This window comes from Asparagus officinalis, chromosome 4 (genome assembly GCF_001876935.1).
Source record: "Asparagus officinalis chromosome 4, Aspof.V1, whole genome shotgun sequence".
Taxonomy (NCBI): Eukaryota; Viridiplantae; Streptophyta; class Magnoliopsida; order Asparagales; family Asparagaceae; genus Asparagus; species Asparagus officinalis.
The window spans coordinates 133,741,353-133,769,304 of record NC_033797.1 but is presented as its reverse complement, the minus strand read 5'-3'; the positions used below and the strand labels follow the sequence as shown (position 1 = coordinate 133,769,304).

The 27,952-nt window shown below is 36.4% G+C and overlaps 2 protein-coding genes across 2 annotated transcripts in view; one reads left to right on the top strand and one right to left on the bottom strand.

Annotated features, from left to right (window-relative positions):
• LOC109839223 (putative uncharacterized protein DDB_G0270496) overlaps nucleotides 1–17,960 on the bottom strand; it is a 26,872-nt gene extending 8,912 nt beyond the window's left edge. The window contains exons 1-8 of the mRNA XM_020407652.1: nucleotides 17,848–17,960; nucleotides 17,498–17,690; nucleotides 17,306–17,412; nucleotides 16,242–16,314; nucleotides 15,441–15,515; nucleotides 15,216–15,326; nucleotides 15,106–15,145; nucleotides 1,359–1,446 (exon numbers count right to left, since the gene is read on the bottom strand). Coding sequence (XP_020263241.1) covers nucleotides 1,359–1,446; nucleotides 15,106–15,145; nucleotides 15,216–15,326; nucleotides 15,441–15,515; nucleotides 16,242–16,314; nucleotides 17,306–17,412; nucleotides 17,498–17,689 — 686 coding nt within the window. The 5' untranslated portion in view covers nucleotide 17,690; nucleotides 17,848–17,960. The remainder of the gene's footprint in view (nucleotides 1–1,358; nucleotides 1,447–15,105; nucleotides 15,146–15,215; nucleotides 15,327–15,440; nucleotides 15,516–16,241; nucleotides 16,315–17,305; nucleotides 17,413–17,497; nucleotides 17,691–17,847) is intronic.
• On the top strand, nucleotides 18,035–27,389 carry LOC109839224 (ubiquinol-cytochrome-c reductase complex assembly factor 1-like). Its single transcript, XM_020407653.1, has 7 exons — nucleotides 18,035–18,265; nucleotides 20,853–21,066; nucleotides 22,088–22,254; nucleotides 23,563–23,687; nucleotides 26,190–26,250; nucleotides 26,773–26,821; nucleotides 26,908–27,389. Exons 1-7 carry the CDS (start codon nucleotides 18,110–18,112, stop codon nucleotides 26,988–26,990), a joined length of 855 nt encoding a protein of 284 aa, XP_020263242.1. The 5' UTR covers nucleotides 18,035–18,109; the 3' UTR covers nucleotides 26,991–27,389.

Below are 27,952 nucleotides of genomic sequence, written 5' to 3'. Positions count from 1 at the left end.
TCATTCATGGAAGCATGATATCAATATAATAAATCGATGATAATGAATAGGAAACAACAATGAAGTGTTGTAAAATATTAACAAAATCTGAATATTGTAATGGTTAGATTGAAAAGAAAGTCAAAGATATAAAAATTATGAGGTAATTTTTGGGAACTCATCCGAATTTGGATGGGCCAAAATAGAAGATTATCCTTTAATTGATAAATTGGTCCGTCTACATGAAAATAATAAAGAAATAGATAAAACAATTAAGGGCATTCCCCGACGCCAGCCCAGTGCCCACAAGCCCTCAAGAGAAACAGATCAGTAAACAAAAAATGTCAATTATTATGAATCAAGTATTAGCTACTTTGAACAAATCCTAATACAAGTCCTGGAAGAATCTGTGATACGTTCGATCTCTGTCCACATTTTTGCACACAAAGACCTAAGTGTGTTTGACAACTTCACACTAATCCGCTTAAGGCCTTAAGCTGGGTTTGGATTGAACCAAGATGAGAGTGGTCCAAAGATAACCTAGGTAAGGGCCTATATTTTGAACTTTAAAACAAAAGGAAAAAAAAAGAAAAAAGAAAAATTAGTTCAATCTTGTACAAGTTTTTGTCAAAACACATTTAAGCCATTATCCAAGTTAGTGTGCTTATCCAAGTTGGTGGATGAATTGCCAAACAAACCCTTAGGAAGGTAGAAAGATAATGTCATTGGTCATAGATGCAATACAGAAAAAACTAGGTCATGCATTACTCTGCTACAGAGACAAAGGCATATCACTCCACAGATCAGGTGCAAAATTTCACATATTAACTCTACAAGCTGTTGTGAGTTAACAAGAAGTCTACTGACTAATAACAATTATTCTTAATATTAAAGAACTACTTAAGTGATGTGAAAAGCAGTCTCAATTTATTTTACCAAAAAGCTCCAACATTCACGTTGAGACAAGCAGAGGGAGCACACAACATAAAGGTTAATCCTGATATTGTACAATCCATGTTTTCAACAATTCAATATTTCTTAAACCAACTATCAAATTCACTTTATAAATTAATAGTCCAAAATAATAAGGCTAGTACTTCGTACCCCTGCACTTCGGCTCATAAGACCGTTGTCTCTGCTTAGCACCTAGCACCTGCTTCATATACCTACTCTAGAACTACATCAAGAACCCTCAAGAGATATAATTTCAGACTGTGTAATTCAATAAAAGAGCACGCAACATATACATAGATGTCAGTTATGTGATTATCTAAAAAGATACCCGCAATGCGTTCTGTGTACACTTGTATACTCATAAACATATTTTATCCTATAAAACATGCTCAAAGTTATGGAAATGTGACAATCTAATCACATACCTACAATGCATTTTATGTATACTTAGCCACTCCTCATCAGCCTCTCCGAAGTCCCGAGACAGATCCTCATCCTTGTGAATATCATTCCCTAAGTAGGTAAGCAAATATTAAACTATGCAATAGCAGGCAGCACAGAACTAACTCAAACAGACAGATATATAAACAAGGCAATTTGATATAAGCAACAAGCCAACAACTAGCCCTTTTATTCAGGAATTATGGGGACCGCAGAAAATGACTAAAATTAGTAATAACAGCTTAATTAGTACAAGTAGATCGTACTTCCAGTCAACTTGGGGAAAATTCACCGAAGAGTGAAGTATAGAAAGTCTATGAAGACTTACCGTAATTTAAACTGGCTAAACCTCAAACAAACACAGGTAATAGTAATGGAACTGTTAGTTGATAATTTGGGACTCAAATGTTCTTGAAGGGCTCACTTATTTGAAGTTCTTGCCACGAAAAAAGATATAATCTCAAAATTCCCTTGTAATTTTGAACTGTTAATAAGGAAATGCAATCATGATTCCCTTATTACTGCTACATAAGTGGATATAAAGGTCCTAAACAATGGTGTATCTATTCGAGCTAACCCATTTAGACAACTAAATTGTCTTGGATTAACTGATCGATTTGCTTACAAAAGGGCAGCTCACTAAAGCAGATTCTCGTCAATGTGTAGTCCGGGTAGGATCAGAATGTGCAACTAACCAAACAAAGAGGGTAACCCCTCTCTCATTCGAAGTAACTACATGAAATATCTGAGAATATCCCATATATTCTTCCAAGTTTCTTAAATATGTTTCTACAGGCGTATATTACGAAGTCATCATTCCCTGTCAGAAAACATATTTTAATGTCTGTTCCAGAATACCCTTTCTCTTATCTTTAACAGTAACTGTAATTGGCAGTGGCAATTACCATGTGCTTTATCTATATATCATTGCTCAGGTCTATGATATCCAATGGTGCATCCACAGTTTATTTTATCCATGTTTAAATCATTTTAACTTGTACCACATCTTCAAACATCTTATTCACAATAATATCAATTATTGTTAAATTGCAGTTTCAGTACATAAATGTAGTGTTGTGTTTGAAGTGCATCTGCAGATAAACATGAAGTCTAAGAGCATAGGACCATGTCTACCCAAAGTATCCCAATAATTAAGAAGGAAAAAAGAATTCCCTGCAGAATCCTTATCCATCCTTAGGGGGGGTTAGTCATCTAGAACTTAAAACTGGAACTGGGATAATTTGTGGGATAAAATTTTAAGGTGTTAGTCACATAGAACTAGGAAATGGGATATTTTTTTATAGTATTAGTCAAGTAGAACTTTTGTAGAACTAGAACTGTATTATTTTTTTGGTGCGTTAGTCAAGTAGAATTTTACTAGAATTAGAATTGGGATAATTGGTCATAATTATCCCACAAATTATACCACCTATATATATAACCATAAGTTCTCCTCTCTCAAATTATCCCACACATTGGAAAGAATACAATTGGAAAAAAAAAGTAAAACCCCACCTCCCTCCCTCTTGGTTAGTTTCTCTGCCTAGAAAATTTCTCTACCATGAAGTCAATCATCCGTTCATTTTTCTGTCTTTACTTTGTTTTTGTGATGATTAGATCTTTTATTATTATATTCAAAATGTATTACTTTATTGATAGTTTTTTAACGTTAAATTACTTTATCATTATTTATTTGATCTAAGTTTTCTCTCCACAACAGTGGTTTAGGTTAAGAAAATAGTGTTGGTGGGTTAGTGCTAAAGATATGCAGGCTATTTATGTTTTTTTATAAGTTAGAAAGCAATTTTGCGATCACATTGATGATTAGATGTTGAATGGTTAATGGTGATATCTATTATTATTAAATCGGCTCAGTAAATTGATTGGGATATTTATAGTTCATCTGTCGATCATCTGTTTAGCGGCCATGGATGATTCCTGTGTACATTTCATTTATTTGCTGATTTGGTTTTAGCGATCATGATGAGATTGGTCCAAAGGATTAATGGCTGAAAAATGCTTTTTTTTCTTTATGATGTTATGAGATTTGAACTTCGACATTTATGATCCTCCACTAGAAGCTCCACGAAATGTTGTTGATGCAAACGATGACTCCGATAAAGAAGACGAGATACAGACTCAACGAGCAGCTGTAGGAGCTTGGAGAAATTCTATGGCAGATGTCATGTGGGATAATAGAAGTCATGTGGGATGATAGAAGTCGAGTCACTCTAGAGATTTAGATTTTTATTTATTTGTAAATTATTTTATTATTTGAAATGAATAGTGATGCTTTATTACATTATATTTTATAGTTATTACTAGAATTTGCTTATCAATATTATATTATTTTTAATATACAATTATTAACAATAGTAATTTATACCCACCATTACCCCCACCAAATTATCCTACCAAATTATGCAACTTCATAATATTATCCATCATTATCCCACCAAATTATCCTACCAAATTATCCCACTTTAAGAATTACCCATCATTGTTCCACTAAATTATCCCAGTGTCAAAATATTATCCCACTTTACCAATTATCCCAGTTCTATTTAAAAAGTTCTATGATATCCAATGGTGCATCCACAGTTTATTTTATCCATGTTTAAATCATTTTAACTTGTACCACATCTTCAAACATCTTATTCACAATAATATCAATTATTGTTAAATTGCAGTTTCAGTACATAAATGTAGTGTTGTGTTTGAAGTGCATCTGCAGATAAACATGAAGTCTAAGAGCATAGGACCATGTCTACCCAAAGTATCCCAATAATTAAGAAGGAAAAAAGAATTCCCTGCAGAATCCTTATCCATCCTTAGGGTACATCAAGAAAGACAAAGTATCTCTTCATGCTATTGCATCTTCCATGTTGATGCGGTCAATTAAGTGTGTTATAGACAGCAATTAAAACTTGGCCTCACCAAATAATGAAAGATCTTAACAGAGTAACCTCGGTGATGCTTGTTACCAGCAGTGTTCTAAAAAGCGTCCTAGGCTGACACCTAGGAGTTCGCCTAGGCGTAGGCGGAGCTAAACGCGCGGCCTATTTTTTGGCCGGGCGGCCAGTCTACGGAGTCATCCGCGCTAAGATGACGCGCTTACACGCCGCCCTAGCTTTTGAAAAAAAACAAACCCAAGCCGGAGTCACCGAACCGGAATACCCGAACCCTGAAAGATAAACCCTACTCTCAGTAACTGCAGTAGACCCCCCCCACCTCCCTTTTCTAATCTCTATTCTGTACGCCGGCTCTCTCTAATCCTATACTTGCTCCCCGCTGTCCCTCTCACTTCGGTTCTCACCAATGTATTAAATATAGGCCGATATATCGCTATATCGGCTGATATAATGGTTTTGATGACCTTCCGATACGATATTTATGGAAAATTATCATTTTTCAATTTTACCACTTTTTTCGATATATCGAGAAATATCAGCCGATATTTCATTGAGGAAATGTCGACTAATATTGGCTAATATCCAAATAAAAATGGTTATTGGGTTTGTGTTTGGTTTTGGTTCCTACTAGACCCGAATACTTAATAAATTTCAAAACTCAAATACCCTAAATCCCTAGTCAATCTCATATTTCTCCTCCATCTTTGTTCAGCACTCCAATTCAAAAACGTTAGGCGACCTCATGTAGGAATCTCTCCCCTCTCTCCACTCTCCCTTTCTTCTCCAGTTCTCCTCTATCTTAGCTCTCTCTCGGCTCCTCCTTAGACCCCTATGTCTCTCTTCCTCTATCCTCTCTCTTAACTTCTCTCCCTTCTCTCTGTCTTCCTTTCTCTCTCCTTTGTTCATGTCTTTACTCTCTCTCTCTAACCTCTACATGTATCTAATGTCTCTAAACATCGCATATCATTAGTTGTGATGCAATTTCTTATATTTAGAAAACATTAAATATGTTTGTATTACATATTATAGTGTTATGTTAATATGAACATCCTCCTTTATATAACATCCCGCTATTTTTTACATATCCCCGATTTTCGCAATCCGACATAGATTTTGGTCATCTGATATTTCTGATATTTTTAATATTTAATACATTGGTCATTACCCACCGTCGCCAGACCCTCTCCCACCGCTGCTGGACCCTCTCCCGCTAATCGTAGTCCCCTCTCCAGCCGCCGCCGGTCCTTCACCCGTCAGCCCTCAGATAAACATTTATTCTTCAATTTTTTTAATTTGTAAACTGATTTTTTAACTTATTCACTATTTTAGGTAAAAAATTCACTTATAAACTGTTTTTTTAATTTAAATAGTTATTTTTTCCAATTTTGTTTAATTAATTAGTTTAATTAAGTTAAATTTAGTTTAATCTTGTTCAATTTTTAGATAATTTTAGTTAATTTTAGTTTAAACTTGTTCAATTTTAGTTAATATCAGTTTAATCTTGTTAAACTTTAGTTAATTTTAATTAATTGTAGTTAATTCTAGTTTAATCTTAGTTATTTTTAGTTCAACTTGTTCAATTTTAGTTAATTTTAGTTTAATCTTGTTCAATTTTAGTTCAAATTTATGTATTGTTCAATTTAGTTAATTTTAGTTAATCTATTTAATTAGTAATTGAGATTAAAATCTTGTTCAATTTTACATTTAGTCTTATAGAAGAGAAGACTGAATAGATGTTAATACTTAACAGATCAAGTTATGTTATTTATTTGATTTTTTATTTGTCATGATTTGATGATTTGATCTATGAATGGTTTGTTTGTTAAATTGTTGTGATTTAGAATGTTGGATATTCATCCTAAAGAGTCTGCGGGTTCCACCTCTATTCCCGAAAAAGCCCCTATGAAAGATAAAATAAACTCGAGAGATATTGGTTAGGAGTTTGGGTTTCTTCCAGATCTAAATGATTTGTGCTTAGTGCAATGCAAATTGTGCTTGCACAAGATGAAAGATGGGGTCTTTAGATTGAAGCAACATCTTGCCGGCAAAGGAAACAATTGCGTGAAGTGCTCTAAGATTTCGGTTGCTGGTAGGAAGGTCCAAAAAGCTATGGTTGCTAATTTCAGGAGGAAGAAACTGAAAGAGAACATATCATGGAGTAGTAAGATGAAGCACAGCTTGACGGACCCAATGGCTATGGAAGGAGAGGAAATTGTCTCTTCTACACATACAACGGGTGGATCTTCAAAGAGGTCTCTAGAACCAACCGTTGGACAGATGGATGCTTATACTGCTAGTGATCCCAAGCTAGCAAAGAGACTGAAGGAAGAGATGATTCAGCCTGGAGTGAAGGAAGTTTATACGAATGAGAAGAGAGATTGGGTCCATAGCATGTTGCTAGATGGGCATATGAGAATATCATTTATTTTCATGCCCTCTCTACCAACTCCTTTATGCGGATTGTAGGCTGTCAAAAAATCACAATAGATAGCTAATCCCCATCAAAACACCGATGATAAAAGTTACAATCTGACGACTTTCAGAAGGTTACAATTTGAAGACTTTCACGTAGACTGATGAAGGTTATAATCTGACGACCTTCACAACAACTGATGAAAGCTCTAATTCAACAGTCTTCACAATCAACATCGGGAGTTACAAATTGACGACTCTTATATTATCAAGAGCTAAATGTAAGGATTACAATTTGACGATCCTCACAAAAGTTCAAAAATAAATAAAAAAAGATTATAATTGACAATCTCTTCAACGCGAATGTCGCGTTTGACCATTTCAAATCCTTGAAACGGTCCTCCACTTAATAGGGCAACTAACCTCCATTATGGAGCTAATTAAGGGGGGTAGTTATACCCCTTAAACTCCTACAAATAGGTGGTTTTCACAGCAAAATCGGGCTGGTGGTAGAGGGCTAGACGAAATTAAAAGAAAGAGAGAACAAGAGAGGAGAAGAAAGGTCAGATTTGCGCAGTTGTGATCGGCGTGACGATCGGACGCTCATCCGTGGTCCGATCGATGTGAAATTTGGAGGGTAGCTTCTAAACTTGTCTTTCCTAATTCTGAACGGTAGAGATTGTTTTCTATCGGTTAGATTTGGAGATATGAAGGTTTTTCCGAAGCTGGTCGTTCCAGGAGTGCAGAGAAAAGTCACTTTTGTGCAGTTGCGATCGACGTGACGATCGGACCCTCATCCATGGTCCGATCGATGTGAAATTTGGAGGGTAGCTTCTAAACTTGTCTTTCCTAATTCTGAACGGGAGAGATTGCTTTCTATCGGTTAGATTTGGAGATATGAAGGTTTTTCCGAAGCTGGTCGTTCCAGGAGTGCAGAGAAAAGTCACTTTCGTGCAGTTGCGATCGACGTGACGATCGGACCCTCATCCATGGTCCGATCGATGTGAAATTTGGAGAGTGGATACTACACTTATTGTTCCTAATTCTGAACGGTGGAAATTACTTTCTATCGGTTAGATTTGGAGATATATAGGTTTTACCGAACCTATAAAGGACTGGCGGAGCTTTTTTGAGATCGGCCGAAGAGAGAAAGAGATCAGCTACTCTTTTGAAATGATTAAACTTTCTTTATTATCATCAACTCTTTTTAGAGTTCCCCTAACTCGATTAGAGTTTTAAAACTTGTTTACCAAGTTCTTTTCAACTCTTCCAAAGAGTTTCTTAACTCGGCTAGAGTTTCAAACTTGTTCAAACAAGTTCTCTTCAACATCCTACGGGGCTAGAGTTTTTGGGAGAGATCAAACCACCAAGAAGGTTGATCGGTTGGTTGGTGAATCGGCTTTTAACAGTAAAAACCGCATAAGGTTAAGGAGGAGCTGGCATCAAACCCGCCCATAAGGTTAACAAATCTCGGCAGTTGAACCGCACAGAGAAGGCGATTTTCTAAGAGATCAAAGAACTGATTAGCAATCAGTTAATCAAATCTTAAAGAATCCCTTCACCAACAGCGGATTTACTTGGCTCTTAACCGAATCTTCGGTTCTAACAACTCTGTTACAGAGTTTTTAACTCACTCTGAGTTCTGAAACTCATTCAAGAGTTCGTAGTTAAGCTTGCAACACAAGTTAATTACATCAAACCAGTTATTCGGTTCCCAACAACTCTCTTCAGAGTTTTCAACTCGTTCTGAGTTCATTAAACTTGTTAAGAGTTCTAAACCGAATTCATCACATAAGTTAATCATTCCAGTGAGATAGTACGGTCGGATCGTCAACGGAGAGCAAGTTCGACACAAGCAATCGAAGGAGGCACTCCATCGCTACCAAGAAGAACCCAGTTTTAAACAAAGGGGAGAATCAAATTCATTCTCCTCTCTTTTGTAATCGGAATCCAAATTGTAATTGATTTTGAGAGAATACAAGTCAATTTTTCTTTCATTGTCTTTTTACTGCAAATTTCCAACAAACACGGATGTCACTGTTTTAAAAAGCTTTTGCATTGTCCGCCTAGACGTGTACCTAGGCCTAGCTGGTACCTAAGCTGCCTAACTAGCACATAGCGTCTAAGCGGTACCTAGGCTGCCTAACTAGCGCATAGCGTCTAAGCGGTACCTAGGTTGCCCACCTAAGTCTTGGGAGTGTTTAGAATAGTATTATCTGCTTATGCGGACTGCATCCTTTAGGTCTTGATTGTATTTTTTTGTTGCAGGTTTCACGTCCGTCCTCTAACCTCTTTCAAACTTCTTTAACCTCCAAATATGAACACCTCCACTCCCTCCTCTAATCTTCAGCAAAACCACCTCGACCACCACGTAAATGAAGAAAAAAATCTGCCTGGACACCAGTCCTCCACCTAAGCTTTCCATAACATTGACATTTACTATTAATTATTATAATTAAAAAATAAAATAAAAAATCTCATAGGCTCTAGGCATCGGGTCCAACGCCTAAACCTCCTAGTGTTTTCTATAACCTTGTTAGTTTTTATTTTGGCCAGGCTTATTGAGGCGCGCGCCTCGGGCGCACCCCGAGCGCGGAGCGCTTTAGCCTGGGGAAATGCACCCTGCACGCGAGGCGGGGCGCTGCACGCAGCGAGGCGCGCGCCTCGCGTGCGCCTCGCTCGCGCCTCGCATGCGCCTTGCGCGCACCTTGCGCGCACCTCACGTACGCCTCGCACCTGCGTTATGTAACATACTCTTTCTTCTATTTTTTTTTAAATAATTTACATAATTACATATTTATATCATGTAATATATTCTTTCTTACTAGTTGCTAATCTATTTTCATCTTTTCATGTTTAACCTATAAAAAGAAAACAATAATTAGTAATTTAGTATACTTGTTTGCTAATTGTAACTTCCTTCTCTAATTAGCATGCTAAGTATACTTGTTTGCTAATTGTAACTTCCTTCTCTAATTAGCATGCTAACTAGCAAATTATGAACATGTAACTATGTAATTGTTACATTCATTCTTCATCTTTTCATGCTAAGTAACAAATATCAATTAAGAATACTAACTAGAAAATTATGAACAATCATGTTTGTTAATTATATTTCTAGTCTTTTATGTGACAATTTATAAACATATGCTCATAATTGTTAATCACTTAATTTGATGATTTAAATACATGTTTCTTGTATCTTTTTTATTACTTTAAAAATTCAGTTAGCATAATTTGATGATTTAAGTTGATATTCTCATAATTTTGGATGTAGGTGCTTATATGTTTCTGTCTTATGATGTTGGCAAATATTAGTTTGAGTTATGCGTCTCAATTAGTGAGGCGCGCGTCTCGTTGTGCGCTTTGTGCATGGTGCGCGTAAGGGACCATTGCGCCCCGCATTGCGCTTTGCGCCTCGATAACACTGATTTTGGCTATTTAGTATTTAAGTATGTACAGTTTATTATGAATCTAAGATTGCTATCTATTTTTTTGACAAATTTATATGAATTTAATATATATTTTTATTAATTATTATAATTAAATAATTTAAAAAATAGTCAAACGTCTAGGCGCAACATAGGCTACGCCTAAGGGTCTAGGCGCTAGACGCTTGCTCAACCAAACGCCTAGCCCGTCTAGCGTCTTCTGTAACATTGACGAATATGCAGTGCTATTAGGGATTGTGGGCGTACCTATCGACCGCCTAGCATGTATATATTGAGGAAGTCGTTATTGAGGGGTGCTACGAATGATTGAAGGAGCATGAGGAGCAGGGGAAGAGTGGTTATTCTATCATGACAAATGCTTGGTCAGATAGGAAGAGGCGGTCGATCACGAACCTTGTGCATCCACAATAGGCTAGGCATGACTCTCTACAAGTCGATTGAGTGCTCTGGGGACTGGCACACGAGAGAATACATTTTAAGTGGGTGGATGCATGCACTAAGGAGATTGTGGTCATCCAAGTTGCCACAGATAATGCTTCTACAAATATAGCGGCAAAGCAGAAATTGAAGGAGAAGAAGCCGAGTATCTTTTAGACCAGTTGTGCATCTCATACTATTGACCTGATGCTTGAGAGTATCGTGAAGTTGCAAACCTTCAAAACAACCATTGATAAAGCGAATGCCCTTACCGTCTTCATCTATAACCACCATAATATCTTGAACATGATGTGTCGCGTGTGTGAGATGAGGGAGATTGTTAGACCCTAAGTCACTCGTTTCGCCACTGCATTCTTAACCCTGCGGAGTGTTCATGAGAAGAAGCTGAAGGCTGAAGCTAAGACTCATGTTTTCTAATGAAGAATGGAGGGAAAGCAAGCATTCCAAGACGACAAGAGGTAGAAAAGTGGAGGCTATTGTCCTGTGTGAAAGTTGGTGGCAATTGTTTGCGTCAAAAGTTGGTTTTGCTGTGGAATTCATTATATCTTCGTTCGATTACAATAAATTCAAATAATGACTTCATCCACTTCTGGATCACTGTCATCCACAACTTTCTGAGTGTGGCGGCTGGATTCAGTTCATTGACTGGACTTAGGGGGTTCAGGCCGCTGAGCTAGCAATTCTCTCATTTGTTGGATAGCTAACTCCATTTCTGTCTTCACTTCAGCTCTAATTTCTTCACGTTGTTTGGCTAGAGCTTCTTGAAGTATTTGAGCAAATTGATCAGAGGTGATCGTGAGTACTTCTCTGGTTTGTCCCGTGCTAGACATTGTATCATCAGAAGCGATTGCAGAATAAGTGTCCGAGAATTCATCCTCCGAGGACATTCCTTCTTGCATTCTCTTGTAATTTCTGCGTCTAATGGCTCCTAATTGGAGTCGAGACATCCTTTGAGCAATTCTTGGATTGACTCTTCCTCTCGGGGAAAAGTCAGGATTTGAGTCACTTGAATGCCGCTTAGACTTTCTTTTATCAGCCACGTTGATGGTGACTTCAAGGAATTCATCATCTTGGACAGCTGATCTTATAAGTCGTGCACAGGAACAATGAGAGCGAATAATTCTTTTTCGAAATTTATTCACACCCCCAACTTGATAATACGATTCATCGGTATGATTGCCAAAAAATCGTATCGTCTGTTGGTATGATCTCCCAGGTATGACGATATCATTTGGTGAATGCGTCTTCTTCTGGGGGTATAAAACCTTGTTGGCATTCTCAGGACAATTTATTGTTGCCTTTAAACGATCCAAGGTTATATCAAGTCAAAGCCTGAATATCAAGGAGTTACAGAAGCTCGAGTACTCTGCCCTCTCTGCTCTGAAATCAGCCTGTGGATGCTCTCTGATCAGCCTCCTCCAAAAAAATCGATCTCGGGGGGTATTTATAGCCTCTGGGATGAACAGTGCTTCCGAGACAGTGTTTACTGTCTTGGAGGCCGAGACAGTAAACACTGTCTCGGGAACAGTAAATACTGTCCCCGCGAGACAGTAAATACTGTCTCGGGAACAGTAACTGTCTGGCAGTTTTTGTTGTAACTGCCTTCCCACGTTTTCAAACTCCGTTATTTTGGCAGTTGTCAACGTGATTCTCGCCCACGGCGTTTCCCATGTTCTTTGGCAGTTAATGGCTACGTGTCGGCGGTTTATAAAACAGTTTCTGAGCCTTTGATAACTGTCTCGCACGGAGAGACAGTAAACACTGTCTCGCGCGGAGAGACAGTAAACACTGTCTCGCGCGGAGAGACAGTAAACACTGTCTCGTACGGAGAGACAGTAAACACTGTCTCGCGCGGAGAGACAGTAAAGACTGTCTTTTTTTCTTTGATTTTTTGATGATCTCCTCTTGAGCTGTATTTGGATATCTATTAGCATTTTTTGACGCCTACAGCAATCAGTAAACAAGTTATTGAAGATCTATGCTCCCCTTTCCGCATGTTGAGGGTGGCTGAGGATGGTCGAAAGCGACTATAAACCCTAAATGGGATTTGTTTTCGGAATGCTTGAAGACACAAAGGAGTAGATCAAGCTTGTTTTGACGAAACAGGAGAGCCTATGCAAGTCGGTGATTGATATTATACATTCCAAGTCCGAGGATCGATTATATTCACCCTTGCACATGCAACTTATGTCCTTAGCTCTTACTACTTCTTTTGAGATGATGTTGCTAAGAACTCCAGGGAGGGGAAGGAGGGGTTTCTAGATGTGATGGAGCTGCTCTATCCCGATGAGGAACACCAAATTGAGGCTACTAAGGAGTTCATGGAGAAGTACAGAGAGAGTAAGGACTCAGTTAGTAGAAGTTTGGCAGTGAAAACTAAGTAGAAACTGTACTTCAACCCAAGTAAGTTTAGGTTATAAATTGAGTATATCAAATTATCAATCATAAATTATTTTTTACACTGGTGAATTCCACTAAGACAATGTGTTTGCAACTAGTTAGTGGTATATGTATGGTGGCAATTGTCCCTTTCTGCAAAACTTGACGATTAAGGTTCTTAATCTCACTAGCAGTTCTTCCGGATGCAAGAGGAACTGGAGCACATTTGAGAGGATAAATTACATAAATATCTAAAATTAATAAGATGAAATTATCCCTTTATAACTTTACTAATTTGTTCTTTTCTTCTTTAAAGAATCACAAGAAGAAGAGAACCCGATTGGAGTCAACAATGTTGGAGGATCTTGTGTTTGTGAAGTTCAATGCTAAGCTCAAGCAAAAGAAGAGGAGAGGAGAAGGTAAAGACATGCTAACAACACAAGATCGTACTACATCACGTGCATGGATCCTAGATGGAGCCCCCTCTGATGACGAGGAACTAACTTATCCCAGTTCGGGTGTTAGTTGGACGATGGTGGAGAATGTACGTGGAGCGGATGAGGTTGCGGCGAACCGGAGGAGTGAAAGAAAAGCAGGAGCTGCAGGGCCTTTAATGTTTACTATCAAGAAGAGTCTCCTGCCTCCAACGATGATGTCACGGATGAGGATGAGGACTTCGTGGACATGAACTCGAATGAGAGCGATCATGCGGTGGAGGATTTCCATGCCGATGATGATTTCATTAGATTATATGATTATCCCGCGCTAGACATTTAAAGTAAATTATTCCTTTTTTTCTTGAGCATTAGACTTTTGAGTTTGTGATATTATTTACTATTGCGATGACTTGTTATGTTAGACATGGTGATATTTCTTAGTATTTGGTTACTATTTTGGCTATTTAGTATTCATGCATGGTTGATTATGGATGTGAGCTTGTTATTTATGTTTTTTTACAATTTTATATGAACTTAATACATATTTTTGTGAATTATTATAATTAAATAAATTAAAAATAGACAAACGCTTAGACGCCTAGGCGCTAGGCTCGGCTCGAACACCTAGTCCGCCTAGCACCTTTTGTAACACTAGTTACCAGAGACTTGAGAATAACTTCTACAATGCTCCTACCATAGCACTACAATGCATGGCAGATTCAAATCTAAATCCGGAAAAAGATTTGATGAAGATTGGATTTAATTTAGTTCAATTAGGATTAGATAAATTAGTTACAGTTTTATTTGATCTTATCATTTTTCTTTGGTTAGGATCTTATCTGATGTTATCTTGTTCTAGTTTGGATGTGATTTGATGTTATCTCTTGTTCAATTAGGATTTTTCTTATCTTCTTAGTTTTTCTATAATATTGTGATTTTCACTAAAGAGGAGAAGAGAATAATATTTGTGAGAAACCCTTACCCTATATGTGAATTACAGATAGTATTATGCATGTGAGTTGTCGGCATGTGAAGTGTCCAAATGTAAAGCTCATCCATATGTAATTTTTCTTAATTGAATAATACTATTTCAATGTTTTCATTATTATTTTTTTATCCAAATAAATCTCCTCAACAGATTTCCACGGTCGGTTCCTCATCACACTTCTTTGAACGAATAACACCCAAAGCATCATTCGGGTTACTAAGAACGAGGGCCAAATGACAAATGCCAACCCTCCGCGTGAAGAAATATTTTATGTGATTTACATAGCAATCTGTTCACTAGTAATCTACACTGTATCAAAACCAAAGAAGGCTTAAACCAAGTTTATGGCATAGTCCAACTCTTTGTTAGTACTTTTGTTCATTCTTCAATCCTCAGAATATTACAATATTCAAGGTTTTAGAGATCTTTGAGTTCTCATTTCATTCAAGTCTAAATTATGCTGCAAATAAGCTACAGTAAACATAGAACACTTCAAACAAGCGTCTAGCATGGCCCTTAAGATTAAAGAAAAGTTACAAACAAATTAGTAGAAATGAACAGCCTAGTGTGCAAATCCAGGTGACAACATCAAATATATGACAAAAGAAAAGTATGTAAGAAACAAGGACTATAAGAAAACACCAGACGCTGAACAGATATAAAACTTTACAGATAAATAGATTGACAAATAAAATATGACATAATTTATATACCTGTGCCTTGAAGAATGGACGGGTTCTTCTCAAGCAGAGCCTGCAGAAATAACCAGTAAACTGCCGGCATGAATAAAGGGAACCTGCATCACATAATGGAAGAAGCATACCTCCTGCAGTCCCAGCAGACTGTCTATAGTCTCTTTACATGATGATATCAGGTCAGAGTATGATTGATCAACTAGCTTATCTGAACTGCAAAATGAGGACTTGATAGGCTCCTGATACATGCAAAACAGCAGTGATAATAAGCTATAGTAAGGGCATAAAAGAAAACATGTCAACGTAAGACGATGGAATAAATGTTGAATGTGAAGCAGTATGCAAAAGCATACCTGTGGCAATTTATTTGAACTAGAAAATGGTTTCTGCAGTAAGAACCTGAATTCCAAGGTCCTATCCCACAGCACCTTCAAAAGAGAAGGATAAACTTGTCACCCAATTGCTTTACGCATAGAAAACCAACAATTTAAAGAAAGATAAGGTATACATTAGTCTCATGCGAAATTACATCTCAGAAATCCATTACTATCATGATTGTTTATTAAGACTTAAATAAATCAAAATATGTAAAATCTAAAATACTACATATGTATCGCTAAAAAAACTCTCATACATTCTGAAGAGTGATAAATAACAATGTTGTAAATAATTAGGCCATTTTCTTAATAGAATTACAATAACAATCACTTGAATGACAAGATCGCAGTTGTTCACATTCCCCTAGCTAAAAAGGTAAATAAAGAAAGAAAGGTGCTAGATCAGCAGTTAAAATATTAAATAACAGTAGGAAAATAAAGAACATTAAAGAGCGAAATATATATAAAAAGTAGTTAATTGCTAGGCTAAAGGGACTCCTGGTGGATTAGATTTGGCCGTGAATAGGAATAATAGTCAATAGAAGAAATTGGCAGAATTAGTAGGAAACTTAGTTACATAAATTTGGAGTTAAAGGTGACAAATAAAGGAGCTAATATGGTCTCTGTCATACAAAATAATTGCAGACATTGGTCAAACTATGGGTTTTATCACCTTCCACTTAATGGAGTAAGTCTAGAGATTCATAAACACGGTTATGCATATCGGGAGACAGTAAAATAATAGTGCAAAGTCAACCCTGGTCATGCAAGTAGTACCTTCTGGTTCTTCACAGCTTGACCTTTAATAGCATCTTCATCCTTATGACGCTTTAGATTATTCAGGAGATCTCTGTGAAAAATAAGGAATATTACATTCAGTTGTCCACATGACAAGCAGTATGATGAATCCGAACCAAAATTACTGCAAATGTTTTCCAAACTTCTTAAGCATGATAAAATTTCCACTGATTGTGGTATTTTTATTTGTAGAAAGCAAACGGTTGTTAAAACTTTCCATTAGCTATGTTAAGTTGGTTGGAGCCAGACTAGAGTTCAATGACTCACCAGCGTCCATCTACATGATTGACATCAATGGCACTCGCACTCATTGAATGCAGATAGCTCATTACAAAATGGTACATGCTACAACTTCTCAAACCCATCTCTTAGTAGCTTTGTGTGATTAGGACATTGATATACTAACAAACTCAGCATCACATAATCTATGCAGTATGCACACACCATGTAATTAATTATATTCAGAGGCGTAAGAGAGTTGTGTTTTGTTCCTCTAAGAAAGAATTCAATCGGTTACGCTTTGCCTGTGTATAGCAGACTTCACTCCTCTACAACTTTCAGAAAAGTTTATCCAAAGCTCAAATTCATACCAGCAACTATTTCAAATGCAATATTTAATACTATCATTTTAAATAAGAAAAAAAACTGCCTAATGGACAATGTAACTTGGATTCGATATGCACTCCTGCAATATGTAATGGAACTTCCGCCAAAACTACCGTTAAAATCTTTTTACTGTACCTTCCTGTGCATTTACTTTAACCTATAGACTCAGCCCTTTACTCTCATCCACTCAAGCACTTTCAATGCACTACAAGGATCAAACAGTAAGATCATTCTTCTTTTTGTGCTACATCAAAAAAGCTGAAAATTTAAGTATTGAATGTCAACAGAATCCTTCAACTTCTAAAGTGCACATTGCAAAGGTAGACACCCTTTTTGCAATGTACCTATCACTACAACTGTTAAAAAAATATGTAAAATTTCTCTACTACATACTCAAATTTACGTCATTATAACTAAAAAGATATGTAAATTCTTACTGTTGCTTGCGGAGATCATCCATCTCCTTCTCAAGTTCCTCCATTTCTGCATCCTTCGTCCTCCCAATACCCTCAGCACCACTTCCCTCTTCCTCTTCATCCTCCCCCTGAACCAAAAAAGCCACAGATTTATCAACAACAACAAAATAGCGCAATAAAATCCCAAAAATTCAGATAAAAGACGAAATTTACCGCCTCATCTTCATCTTCTTCGTCGCTGTTGCTTTCAGGATCACTCCCGCCGTCATCATCATCATCAAACTGATCAAAATCCTCAGACTGATCCGAACCAAACCCCATCTCGGTCTCCGAGTCGCCGCCAGCGTCCGAGCTGCTCATACTCTCTTCTTCAAATCGTTTCGTTCGCTTCCGAGCCGGAGCCATTCTAGGACCACAGCAGAAAAAAAGTGAGCCCGAGGATAGAATTTTGAGAGGGTGGTGGGTTTAGGGTTTAGGGTTTAGGTCTCGGATGAAATTTTACGAGTAATAACGAAGAAAATCATGCAATAAAGGAAAAAAATATCAAAATAAATGAATAATACCTAATTTGAAGTATTGCAGTTTGTAACCTCGCCGGAGCAAATCGGCGGCGGGAGTCGCTGGGGATAGCGGAGAAGGAACGGGGTAGAAGAGGACCTAGAATTCTCCTGTTTTGTAATAAGTGGGGTTCAGTTCGGGTTTGGTTGAATCCATTTGACCCAAAACCCAATAACCCGAACTTAATGGGATCGGGTAAAACATGCGATCAGATCCAAAACCGGCTGCATTCCTCTCTCTCTCTCTCTCTCTCTCTCGCTCCAAACAATGCTAGCGAGATGGAGACGAGCGGCCTCTTGCTTCTCCCACCTCGGATCTCTTCGAGGATCTCATCTCTTCGATCGCGGCTGCTCCAAAGTCTCCGCCGCCGCCGCGTCGAGCCCAAAGCCCGCGACACCAAATCCCCAGCTCAGCAAACCCGAGGTTTGATCTGAGTCTTTTTTTTTAATTTATAAATTTTATAATTATTCTGTGAATGGCTCAGTTTGCTCTTAAAGTTGGCGTTTTGAAATCTAATGTAGCCGCTCTGATGGGTTGTTTGTTTTGTTTTGTTTGAAGTTTGGGAATTGGTAGACAATATATGTCCATGTGGTTCTTTCAGCTATTTTGATTTCAGTAAGATGATTAATTTAGGGGTTATTTAATCAGATTTATAGTGTTGAATTTGATATTTAACCCTGATTAGATTTTTTTTTTTTTTTTTGAGACTGGAATGGAAGTGAAATATAATGGCACTAAAGAATATTCCTTCAAAAAGCGAGAAATTTATAGGACAGTTAGAAAATGGAATGTTATCTTTGCAAGTTGCAACTGAAGTCCTTTCCAAATCCAATAGATAGCAAGCAGTAACCTTCTCTGTTTTTACTTTCTCCATCTTCAATGTTATTTATATAAATTATAAATCTGACTCGGTGTACTCTTATTGCACAATTTCGATAGTTTCCTTATCTCATATCATCACTTGTAAAAGCCTTGGAACACATTGGTTGGATATGGCACAACAAAAGTATATGCACTACAAAGTAGTCACAGTTAAAACCGGACGAAACTAAAAGCATTCATCTAGCATAACTTTTGGGGGTTTTTTCCTAGAAGCCCCCTTAAAATGAGGGTAATTTTATGGGAACCACCTTTTAATTTCAATTAATACGTAAACCATCTTTAAAGTAGGTTCTTGTTGCAATCAACCACCTCCTACTCAAATTTTCACTAAAGAAACTGAAACTAAGATTGAAATTTCAAGTTTAAGGTACATGGTTGTATCCTAACAGGAACTAAACATTAAAAAAATGATTCACATGCCTTGAATATGAGTTTTTAAAGAATAATTTTGGGTTTTTAGTGAGTAAATTGTTGCAACAAAAACCCACTTTAAAGATGGTTTATGTATAAATTGAAATTGAAAGGTGTTCTCCCTGTAATTACCCTATTTTTAAGGTGTTTTCTGGGGGGAACCCCTTAACTTGTAGCTTCCCTTATTTTATTGAACATAATTCCAAGTACCCTGCCATTAATTTTGTATTCATCCAAACTGAATTCCTTTGAATCGCCACTAACTCTTAGGAGTGTATTTGCATTCTTTGATTCACTCATCACGACAACCACTATCCAAAGCCACTCGTCTATAGCGTTTGATCAAGCTTTCAAATCTACAATGAATATACATTAGAAGAAACCATCCGTCCTATTACATTGAAGCTTGAATGCTTAATGTTGAACTTTCAAGAAACGTTCCGTCCTATTACGTTGAAGCTTGAATGCTTGAATGCTTAATGTTGAACTTTCCGTTGTCAAAAGCCACTCGGAAGAAACTTCAATGCCTAGATTTGAACATGTCCTGGGAACAAAACTTTCAACCCTGTAATGACTATACATTAGAAGGTGTAATATTTACATGACATTCAAATATAATTAGTCGTAGTTTTTAATAAAGTAAGAAAGCATAAAATAAAGTGGACATTGCTATCATGAATATCCTAATTTTAAAGTTAAAGATTTTCTTAATGAGTAAGAATTTGTTGTCAGTGAGTTAACCTGTGCAAGAACTGATGGAGAAGCAGATAAAGCGACAACCAGTGTTTGATGCATCTCAGCTTGCTTGTCCAAGTTTTGATTGCTGCAGTTTTTCTGGCACCATATTATCAAACTATTGACTGCAGTGAGTTTGACCACCTATTAAAGAGAAAACAACGAAGTCAGGTAGCAGCCTAGCAGAAGCCAAACAGCTATCTTCATGATATGAAGTTTCTGAATAGAAGCAATTAGCAATTGGCACTAATTAATTTATCTTATCTAGTGTTTCAAGGCTCAATTCTAGATGGAAGGATATCATGATAGTATATTTTTATATGCAATCTTCCTAGTTGATGTAGGTAGTAATGGTACTTTTCGGTTTGTAGGACCACCATTCTAATTATTGTTCAGGTATGCACGTGGTCCCTCTTGTTACTGCTACTTGTGAGAAACATGGTTGAGCATTTAAGGGAATGAGAACAGAGAAATCTGTCAAGGTAGCTCCAAAGCTGGCATGATGTGAGTTTGTGCTGAGCTTTGATGACCATATAAGAAGTATGTTCAGACATGGTATCAATTGATTCATCAAGAAGAAATATAGGAATTCATACATCATTCTCTTAGTTGTGACCATGAAGCCTTGATGTTTAGATATTTTATTCCTTTAAGGACACAAGTTATGTAGGCTTACCATCTAAGTGAGGTTCTTTCTGGTTGATTGACATATTCTACTCTTAATGTTTGATCATCATATGCATTCTACGTTGCTTCTATTCCTAGTATTAGACCCCGTGGTTACATAAATCTTTGTCCCGAAATCTTTATGTTCTCCTGGTTGATATGGAAGTTATAGTGAAATTTGCATTACTGCTGCTTCAATCTGTCAACAAGTCTATATCTACATTTTTTATGATTTAATTGTATGTAATTATGGATTTAATATGGATTCTCCCCTGTTTGATGCATTGAGGATGAAGATTCTACATGTTTTTCACAGGTTAGACTAAATGCATTGTTTTGGTCAAAGCCCTGTTCGTTATCCTTGGCTCCACATTCTCCTCTAAGAATAGAAGAACCACATTATGAGGGCATCAGGCGTTTTATGCTCAAGCTGTTGTTGTTTTATAGCAAACAAAGCAAATCTCTCCGAGGAGCAAATGTGGTTTATCGGCGTATCACTTCACAGGTTGATAAGCCTGCCATTTATGATGGTGTGTTTTCTTCTTTGTACCCAACGAATCTAAATATTCATAGTTAATTCGGCTTGCATGTGTTGCTTTAGTGCAGCAACAGTATTCATTAAATATCTTCATTATCTAACCAACTAATTCATACTTGTATATCAGCTTGCTTTGTGGCAGTGATAGCAGATAGATGGCTAATCTGGATATCTGACAAATCAGTTAACTTTGAGAGAAAAAAAATATTGGTTTTTCCCTTCAAGTGTTTGGCTTCAAGCCTTCAAACACATGCATACACAAAGTTCAGTTCATCAAACAGCACCCAATCTTTGTATCATCCAGTGGCCAATTAATATAGAACTTCTAGCCAAATTCACTATGGGAAGAGGAGGGCTTGGTACCCAGAATATAGGAGTCTAGGCGATGAGCCAAGTTCTATTAAAATCTGTGTAGAACATTCCTTTACCATCGTTATAGAAGTTATTAGTATTTAGCTTCTTTTAAATTATTTGCAGGAAAAGTGCTGCTTAAGAATTTAATTTCATGAGTTTTTCTCTATTGCATTGTAGTGTAAGTTCTGGCTTTTAAAGGTGGAGCACTTATATATGTAGTTGGACATGCTACCTCTAATAGTAGTATAGGCAGGAGCATAATGACTTTTCTTTTCTGGGGTTCAACTATTATGTTGATGTTTAATTGATCCTATTTGAGCAGCGACAGCAAAATCTTTATAACAGAGGGAGGGAAGGAGGGAGGGTTCTTTATTGCGATTTTGGTCGATTATTTTTCATGGGGCATTGATAATTTCTTCCTGTTATCACATTTCATTAGAATATAATATTTAGCTCCTGTTTAATCTAAGTATATGGTATTATGGACCTAGGATTGCTCGAATCTGAGGAAGGACGAGGAATCAAAGTGTTCATGTCTATTAGCTATTAATTTGTTTATACCAAGAATTGTATGTCTATGACAGATTTTGACTTGATTGAGTCAATTGTGCATGAATCAACAATTTCAAGTTGTTAACTGTAAGCTATGGTTGTTGCAGTATTTCAGTTGGAGAAAACATTTAAAACTACATTTGCTTTGCTTGTGCTTCATATGTGGCTCTTCCTACGCCGAATGAAGGAGGAAGGAAATGAAGGAGCTGAATTTGGGCAATATCTATATGAGATTTACAATCACGATTTGGAGTTGAGAGTATCAAAAGCTGGGGTCAGTGACTATATTGATTATTTCAATTATTTTATATGGGGATTATTAAGTCAAATTTCCATTCAATCAGCTAGATTCTGTCATTGTACGACTTGTATGTTTACATTGAAATATTACTTATTATGTTTCAGTTTAGCGTATAATGTTTCTTTAATCTACCAATAATGCCTGAGTAATAATTTTCTCATTGTTTTAAAGCTTATATGAATTGATACGATGTGAAACCAGAAGACAGTACATTTATTTATTCGCCTATATTATTTTTATCTTAGAGTTGATCCTATATTAAAATTTTTACCACGGACATTGGACACACTTCACGGATTTTTTCCCCCTAAGAGAAAAACTAAGCCTAGAGAAGAAGAAATTGATCAGATTTTAGAAATTACATAAAGAATAATTATAATAATCTAAAAAGAGTTGATGACTAGATGTAGAGACAATTCTCTTATGGGTGATTACTAAAAGAGTGAGCAAGTATTGGAAGGAATCTATGAAATAGCTGCTTTACATATATAACTAACACGGTAAGGCACAACCAATGGATAATTACCAACAGCATACTTTGTTCATCTTGTGAGGGAATAAGCCAGATGTTTATTATACAATTCGTGTCCTCTTTTACAACATATATTGTTACAACAAGAAAAGCCTTAACATTGGGTTAGTCAGATGATTGTTTTCACCATTCAACATCTATTTCATAATTGGCAAACTACCATATCTGTGCATAGGTAGGCTAAAAAAGAACAATAATGATAGCACCAACAATAAACCTTCTATGCTAAATTTTGGGGTTATGCTCCGTAAACTTTTTTCTTTCTTGATTCTCCTAGTACATCACTTTAAATTTAGCAATCAACATTCTGGGGTGGAAACAAGTTTGCTTCAATCCACTTCCAGGGTTCAAACTTCAGTTTTCCTTTACTACTTTAGCAAGTTACCTCTTTTCTTCGAACCTGTAGCTGAAAATTGTTTGATTCTTTTGTGAAATAATGAATTAAGAGGATCCATACAATGACTAATTGAACAAATGGAGAATGAACATAATGATGTTTGATGTTTTCTGGAAGCAAGTAGTTTATCCAAGGAGAGATGTCATCAAATTGATTCAATGTCAACCATATAGGCTGTGTGTTTAATAATTCTACTTCTACATGTAACAGGAATTTCATTGAATAATTGAGCTTCAGATCTTCAGTTGGTCCTTTTTTAGTTAATTTCATGATTTCTCTAGTTTTGATAAATCTAACCACTGGGTGAATTGAGATCTGGTTAATTTTTTTGCTGACAATTTCTGAATTGCAGGTTAACTTACTCTTAACAAAATGGATGAAGGAGTTAGAGAAGATATTTTATGGAAATATTATTGCATATGACACTGCTCTCAGTCCCGAAGCCAAAAATGATGAACTTGTGAATGTCCTATGGAGGTAAACTCGGCTGTCATGATCATGCTTGAAATCCTGTTAGATAATTAATCATGGAAATGTGAGGTAAGATATTTTGAGTTTAGAAAGAGTTTTGGCAAGACATTTTAAAAGCTTCTTACTTGGTATGCTTCCTCTCATCTTCTGCAATTGCATAGAAAGCTCCTGTCAAACAATAATCAATTCTTGATGGGCTAAATACCCATATTGGTATTATAATTCAACCCCATTTGCCAAGAAGGTATTTTAAATAAAAAAATCGGCATTAAAGCATTTTAATTGATTAAAATTACCAATTAGGTCTTTTTTCTCGTCGGCGACCACTTTTCCGGTGAGAACTCGACACGTGTGTGGCATGTGATGACCTAATCTGTGTTTTAGCTGATGATGTGGCTCGGTTTGCTGATGTGGCTCGGTTTCGCTAAATTTTTTATCAATTTTAGAAATGGGGGATTTTAAAATGCATCGACTATTATTCTTCCTGCCACTACCACGTCAGAAAACCAGTTGAATTAAAATGCACGTGACCAGTTCTTGCCGGAAAAGTGGTCGCCGACAAGCAAAAAGACCTAATTAGTAATTTTAATCAATTAAAATGTCTTAACGCCGATTTTTTTATTTAAAATACCTTCTAGGCAAATTGAGTTGAATTAAAATACCAATATGGGTATTTATACAGATTAAGTCATCACGTGTCACGCACGTGACGAGTTCTCGCCGGAAAAGTGGTCGCCGACGAGAAAAAGGACCTAATTGGTAATTTTAATCAATTAAAATACCTTAACGCCGATTTTTTTATTTAAAATACCTTTTTGACAAATGAGGTTGAACTAAAATACCAATATGGGTATTTAGCCATTCTTGATGACTTGAAATGATATTCTCCATTCACTTTATACTGATTGGATCAATTTACAAAAAGCTTCATTCTGTTAAGACGGATACAAAATCTCTCAGTAGGGTCAGTAGAACATACATTTCCTTTGAGGAGCAAGATCATACATTGCCTTTAAACTTTAGTTGGGTTGTTGGTGGAACAAGTGGTGACTAAAAGTGAGCCAAACGGGACATGTTAGGAAAAGTTGAGTTAATTGCGAATAGATTTCCTACAGTATCAGCCAATTGTGAATCCCCCCTGTAGTTCTATTTGTGCAAGTAGACCTCCTGTAGTATTGGCCCAATTGCGAATACATCCCCTTACTGAAGTTTTTCGACTTTTTTAAACTCAGAAAAGCTTAGCAACTGGGCATCTATCCTCACCAATAGAACTATAGGGTGTCTATCCACCTCCTCAAAACCTTTTAATGATTTTAAGACTAAAAAATTTCACTCAGAGGGTCTATTCGCACAAATATAACTACAGCAGTCTATTTGCAATTGGGTGATAGTACAGGGATTCTATTCACAATTAACTCTTCTTTCTAGCAGTTTTGTAAAAAAGAAGTTGGTTATCAAGGGAAATAGCACAAGGCTAGCTGTTTCTTTGAGTATTAAAAAGGACATGGAGTTCTAAGTTCAAAATCTGTTTAGAAATTGGTTGAATACGGATGTTTGCTTGAAATGCCTAGTACAGGTGGTCTTAAATATCAACTGTGTGTGATGAAATCTAAGCAATGCCACAGACTAAACAGAAATAGATTTCTAACGCCTGTACCCATAATTTGTTTATCATTTGGCATTTTTGTACCTGGCTTTCTTCTGTGTCGGACATTTATATTTAATGTCAGAGAATTAGCTAACCTTTATAGAATTTAGACCAGGCAATATGTAGAGATGTATTAATTTTAGGTGCACCTCATTAATATAGCCTCAAACCAAATGAAAGGGAAACCCAACTCTAAAGGATATATAAGCGCTCCTAAATATTTCAGTTTTTTTTCTTTTTAGAAAACTAAATACGACTTTTCTTTCTACTCAATAACAAATGCCTCAATTCTCAGAGGGGCTTACACCAACCTTACCACAGACATCGCTGTTTAATTATTGCACATTCTCATGCACGAATATGGCTATATACTTGCCTGCATAATAACACTTCTCCTGCTTGCACTTAACATCTTATATATCATGGTTGCTACGAATATAAATCTCTTGTGCCTCGGGAGCTCCATATACATGCTTGCATGTTATTCCATGCAATTTAGCTAATCCTTATTTATTTTGTGCTTTCGTTTTATGGATGAACTTGTTTATTGCAAGTTTTTCCTATTCTATTTTTCTTTAAAAAATTTAGGTATTTAGCATAACTTTCTGAGATTGTTTTCCTTCATTAGCTTTATTCTGAAACAGTGCTGTAGCTTAGACAAAGCTGTCGTAAAATGATCATAAGTTTTATGTGATCTCGATCTTAATATAATTGCAGTAGATATAGTTTTTAGCATAAGGTACTTCCAAGTATTTCCATACATACATAAAAAAATAAAAAAAATAAAAAATCTTGGCTTTCTCAATGTTGTTTTTGGGTCATTGCAATTCCTTGCTAAGCTCATGTTGATTTTCTTTCAGGAACGTTTTCTCAGAAGATGGCTCACAGTTGTCAGATCCTGTGGCTGCTCCTGCTGTCCAGGCGAGTTTGCTTTTTTCATCATTGAGCATACGGTTGTGCTGGCTAAAATTTGCACATCCTTAGTTGTAGATAAAACTTAAAATTTTGTTATTTAGACCAATAATATCTCTTTTCTCTGTCGGCTCCATGTAAGATATTTTTTGCTTGAATTTTATATTTTTTAATACAAAATTATAGCCCTCGACCCTCATTGCAACTTCAAAGTATCGGTGTAGTGGCAAGGAGGTTTGACGTGGTAGCACACCAACCTAGGTTCAAATCCAACTGTCCTCGAATTGAAACAGAGTTTTAAAAACTCAACACCTCTGCTAGAGTCCAGATTTTGGCTCATAAAAAGAGGCCGAGCATGTGAGGGTCATGTTAGAATATAAAATTATAACCTTCAACCTTTACCAATATAAAAAAGTATATTGTAGGACCCATCGCAGAAAATAAATTATTGGTCCGCTTAACTAATTTTCAGATTTCTCCACAATTTATTACTTGTTGTTTATTGAAATAAAGCTTTGGTTTTTGTTTTAGGCAATGGCTAGATATACTTGTAGGGAGTCCACATGCCTGTCAATGACAGGTAAACCCTATTCTATTTCTAGTTTAATTATGTATCTTTTTGTCTGACTGAAATTTCGAAGCAAATTGCTCCTGTTCTGTTTACAGAGAAGGAAGCTCTGTACTCTGGCAACTTCATGTTCACCTCATTGGAAAACCAGTTACCTAATCAGGGAAAGTCCACAAAATGATACCTTCAAGCTGTAGAAATTGACAAATATGAAGCAAAAGATTAAAGATATCTTTTATTATGATATTTAAATGTTGCTTTCCAAATGAAGGAAAAAAGAAAATTACTTGGATGACGACGACAACAACAATGAAGGGAGACTTGCTATGTGTTTGGAGAAGAGGTCCCCAAGAAATGAAGCCTGTTTTGCCCTCCTTTTCTTGTTAGGTACAAATACAACTTTGATTTGTTTAAAGTGATCATTTGAGGGAGCTTTGCTTGACATGTTCCTTTTTTGGTAATGCTCTTTGTGGGGTTATTTGTTAACCTTCATTTGGTCTAAGATTCTGAATCGAATGAACAAAATGTTGGCCAAAGCTACAGCTGTCAAGTTTGTGTAATATTACTTTCTATCAGCACTTTAGGGGCTGTTTGGTTGGTTTCCAAAAACCCAAGAATAGGAAATTGGAGCTTGGAAATCTCCAAAATTTCTATTTCCACCATTTCCATCCCTAAAACTTACCCACAACATCTAATAAAATATTATTTTCATCCAATAACTCATCCACATCATCCAATAAAATATTATTTTCATCCAACAACTCATCTCATATCATCCAATAAAATAAACCAAATAAAAGAAACGGGTCACATCATCCAACTCATCTCATCTCCATCACATCTCATCTTTAAAAATCACCCACATCATCCAATAATATTGTGACAACTCATCTCATCTCATCTCCATTTCATCTCCACCCATTTCCTCCAAAAAAACAAGGAAATTGATTTCCTTAAGTGTGGGTCACATCATCCAATAATATAATGACAACCCATCTCATCTCATCTCCTATTTTTAAGAATGAACCAAACACAAGAGAAGAACCTATTTATAAGAAATATGTTTCCTATTCTTTGATTTCCTTCTTTTTTAACCAACCAAACAACCTCAAAACAACTTTTCTTAAAAAAATACTCACATCA